The sequence below is a fragment of the Lolium perenne genome, chromosome 4 (assembly GCF_019359855.2).
Source record: "Lolium perenne isolate Kyuss_39 chromosome 4, Kyuss_2.0, whole genome shotgun sequence".
NCBI lineage: Eukaryota > Viridiplantae > Streptophyta > Magnoliopsida > Poales > Poaceae > Lolium > Lolium perenne.
The window spans coordinates 15,278,616-15,283,103 of NC_067247.2; the positions used below are offsets into that span (position 1 = coordinate 15,278,616).

Genomic DNA, 4,488 nt, shown 5'->3' on the forward strand with positions numbered 1-4,488 from the left:
AAGGTTGGGCCGGGTTTAGACCTAATTTGCAAGCTCGAAGGTTGAACCGAATTCAGGAATGGGAATTTAGATTCGGGCTTTTTCAGGCCCGGTCCAAAACCCAGCCCGGTTCGAGGAATGCACAGTTGTACATGGAACATATGCTTCTTTTATTTTGAAATACATCTTAGACATATTTTAAAATATTAAAAAATTTAAAACAAAAAAATCGTAACTTCACTGATACACACTCACAAAGTTGTTGCGTGAAATAATGGACTTGTCATGTGGCCAATGTAAAAAGACAAAATTCGATGCTAAAAATAAGGCTTCTCACATAATTTTTTATCTTTTTTTACACAGACCACAAAATTATCGAATTTTCACGAAACTTGACAAAAATGCATATACATTATGAAGATGCACATGTAGATTTTTTTCAAAAAATTTTTACTCTTCGAAATATATTTTCCTAGTACAAGGATCATATGCACCTCGACCTCGGAGCCGAATTGAGTTTCCGCTAGTACGGAAGTGATGTTTTGGCACATAGGAGCATATGCTCCCCTCCCTTAGACCCAAAATTTATTTTGAAATGTATCTTAGACATATTTTAAAGAGAAAATTCCAATTTGGTCTATGAAGTTGTCCCGCATCGTTTTGGTCATAAACTTGCAAATCATAAATTTCGGGTCACAAAGTTGCCCCGCGCGAGTGTTTTCATCACTCCGTCATGACGACTATTAGTTTGCTGACACTGGCCCCTAAATTTTTATTTTTCCTAATTTTCTAGTCCTGGGTTTGACATTTTAGGGAAAATTTACATAAAAATAATTGGCCATGTCAGAAAACTAACAGTGGTTGACAGAATAACCAAAATGCTCGTGCAGGGCAACTTCTTAACCCAGATTTCACGATTTACAAGTTCGTGACTAAAGTGCACATTGGAGCAACTTCGTAGGCTAAATAACAAGGTTTTTAGTGATAACAATTGTTCTCTCTTGCAGGTTATATACAGATGTACCAGTATTCTCCGTTCGTGGTCTGCACTGCAAAAGGTGGTTAACCGTGATCTCTGTATGGATGTCTTTACACGGTTGAAGGCTACGACGAAAGCTACTTTTTCTCGACATGGGTGGTAGCATAATCTAAGGATCGGTCCACCACTTTCTACATAGGCGATCTACAATTGCTCATGAATGATATGTACTTCACCTTTTTTGTTTTAGTTTTTGTGATACCTGAGACTTCTGGACGACTGTGTGCATCCTAATTATGAAGAGACCGGATGTAATTGCTTAACTTTGAGTAACAAAGCCTTCATTATCGAAAAAAATCATATAGAAGGATGCAGAAGGCCGCAAAAATCCTTAGCAGCAAAGATAATAACAAACAAAAACTGAGTGAACAAACAGTACAAATTCCCATGTGATTTCCTGGAGTAATGAGAGCTTACATAAAAAACAGCACAATTTCTTTTTGTGAAGAAAAGAGTACAAAATTGGTGTGATTTCCTGGAGTAATAAGAACAACTGTCTAGTATTATAAAAAGAAAGAATATGGGTGTGATGACACGCTTCTTAACAGCGGAAATAGGGAAATACAACGGTCGACGGTTATCAAATGGACAACACTAGACAGTAGCCTGGCCTATTCTTCCATATACCCCCTTAAGACGGCGGGTTGGTTGAAAAACGCACTGGCATGTTCTTCCATGAGCCAGACGACAGTCGTGAGCTCGCTGCCATGGCTGATCTGTTTGGCATGGGCCTCTCTCTTGCATCGGACGGATGCCAAGATGAGAAGACGCACCCATGTATCTAAGATGAGTGCCAACACTTTGGGAATATCAAACTCACCACCTTGGCATGAGGATTCCAGATCTGGCATCAGACGCTTCAGTTTATCCATGGCGACACGGTAACGATTTTCATAACCAGATATCACAGCAGGTTTGTCAGGATTGCCTGCATCGGCAAGTTGTACCATCAGCTTGGAATATAGAACTCCATGCGAGATGACGATGCTCGACTCTACTTGAACCTGCATGACAGGCTTGGGAGGAAGCAGGTGCCTCCATCTCGAAAATAATAAAGGCTTTTCAGGATCTTCATCAGGATGATCAGGATCGTATGCATATAAAGCTTCAACCAATTTAGGCTTGTCGGAGTGCATGAGGCACAAAGCCATGGTGGTTGCTTCGTATAGGCTGCGTAGCTCGAAACCGGGTATTGTGTCAGGGTGTAGAGCAACGAGGAACGCCATGTAATTTGACAGCGCCTTGATCGCATTCAGATATGCAGATGATGATTCTGCATCGAGGGTAATGTGCAACAGGAAAACATCCGTAAAGACATGCCAAGTAAGGATCATTTCTTGGAGTTCTGCACTGAAGTTGAGAGCATCGTCTAATTTCTTCCGCCTCCTGGCAGTATCATCATACAATTCAGGACGAAAACCTGGCCATTCTCTACTAGATGGCATCATCGCCACAGGCTCCTCCAAGCCATTCTCGTAGGGTGTGGACTCAATCTCATTTTCTGCACTTGGAAGGTGAATCTTCTTCACTACCTTCCATACATGTTTGAACACCAACTCTTTGACATCCTCTGAAATCACTAGGGTCTCAGAATAAAACCATTTGTTCAACCAATCCTCGAGCCCCATCATCTTAGCCACAATGTTTGTTAGCTTGGTATTGTCACGAGAGCTGAAACGCAACAAGTTAAACTGTCCAATGGATCCTGACCACCCTCTGTTGCTTGCAGCAGCCTTGACATGCCGACGAAGATACAGGATGGCAAGACCAAGCCTACTCCACTTAAGATTCAGCAAGAAATTACATGTCCAAGTTGATCCCAAAGCACTGAACGCCGACGCGATGTCCAGGAGGAAGGCACCAACCAACAAGATGTAAGTGATTGCAACATCGGTTCCACTATAACAATTTCCGGTGTCGCTTAACTGAAACCGTACAAACACGGTGGCAGTGGCGAGCATTGAGAAGACACGAACACAGTAACCATACCAAGTGTGAACCGCCGCAGCCTTGGTGTAGAGGATGTCATACATGAGGGAGAGTTCCATCTCCACAACCTTAAAGGTAGCCTTCCAGTTCCAATTCCAGTTCAAGTTGGACCAATCAAAAATCGGATGAGAAGTTAAAGCCACAGGAAAATTAACAATCCCGGCCTTGCAAAGAGGGAGCATGCCTTGAGCAAACAGCACGAGCTCTTCGTCATCACGCTCTTGTGCCCTAACTCTCTGGGACGGAAGCGCACGATAGTAATAAGGGAGATCATGAGGTTTCCTGATAGAGCTCCGGATGCTATCCAGTGTGGCACTCTTGAGGGCCCATATCCTCTCCATATACTTGATGACACCGACGATGAACATCAAGACAGTAGAAAATCTCAATGATCTGGGGATTCCAGCGTAATGCTTATAGAGGACATAAGAAACCCCAGAAGCTTGGACACCAAGAGTTAGGAGGTGGCGAGGCCACAACTGGTTGTCCTCGAGGGCGTAAGCGGTGATAGTATCCTGGCTACCAAGATGCACGAGGAGAAAGGGCGCCCAAAATACCACGATTCTATGCTCGCTCGGCGAATCAGTGATGGAGAGATGGCCGAGAGTGTACACGGCGGTGGAATCAGCCATGAGGTATGCCAGCCAGAGGAGGATCGTCAGCACGGCAGAGGATCCACGCCGACGGGCCCTAGCAAAGACAAAGAGGAAAATCTGCAGTACGAAGCTGAATAGGATGAGGATTTGGATCGCCCACTGATTCCAGAGTTGAATCGGCCCACCGGCCATTGCTCCACCGGAAGTTACTTTTGTACTACTACAGTAATAAAATAGAAAAAACTCGTATTAGCAACTATAAGTATGCATTTTCTATGTGCATAATATGCATAGAATGTGTATGCATGACGACTGACGAGTGGATAGGACAACTTAAGTGAGACACAGGCCGTATTGCTAGTCTAGAGTCCTGCACCGCCACACTATCGACCACAAGATAAATTATTTTTATCGTATATGACGTTTTTAACATAAAATATTTTTAGTTACATCCAAATCAGCGATAATAATTATAAAATGAATGAAGTTCATAAATATTGAATTAAGATATTTGACCAGTTCGAGTCTCATTCTATTGATATTCCTAGCAAAAAACCTTCAAGATGCCATGCTTATAAGAGTATATTCATCTACATCTACAGCTATACTAACTAGGTAAAAGAGGGAGCAACGCCGAAAACAAGGGTACCGATAGGCCGAAAGTGCGATCGAACTAATGGGCAGATTTTACCGATCGGCCGGTTTATAAAAAATTGTTTCGGGCTTGGATTACAGTAGTGCAAAACCGACATTGTTGGCGCAGCAGGAGGGAGCTTACCTGGCAGTTGACTAAGATGGAAGAGGCGATGAGCGCTGCCGGTGGTGCATTGCCTGAGCTCGATCAGACGCCAGGAACTCGGGGAGCAATTAATTGTTGGACGAGTG

At 43.2% G+C, this 4,488-nt stretch overlaps 1 protein-coding gene across 1 annotated transcript; it reads right to left on the minus strand.

The window, feature by feature from the left end:
- Nucleotides 1-1,420: 1,420 nt before the first annotated feature.
- On the minus strand, nucleotides 1,421-3,922 carry LOC127346580 (uncharacterized). Its single transcript, XM_051372865.2, has one exon. The coding sequence runs from the start codon at nucleotides 3,793-3,795 to the stop codon at nucleotides 1,630-1,632; it is 2,166 nt and encodes a 721-aa protein (XP_051228825.1). The 5' UTR covers nucleotides 3,796-3,922; the 3' UTR covers nucleotides 1,421-1,629.
- Between the last annotated feature and the right edge of the window lie 566 nt (nucleotides 3,923-4,488).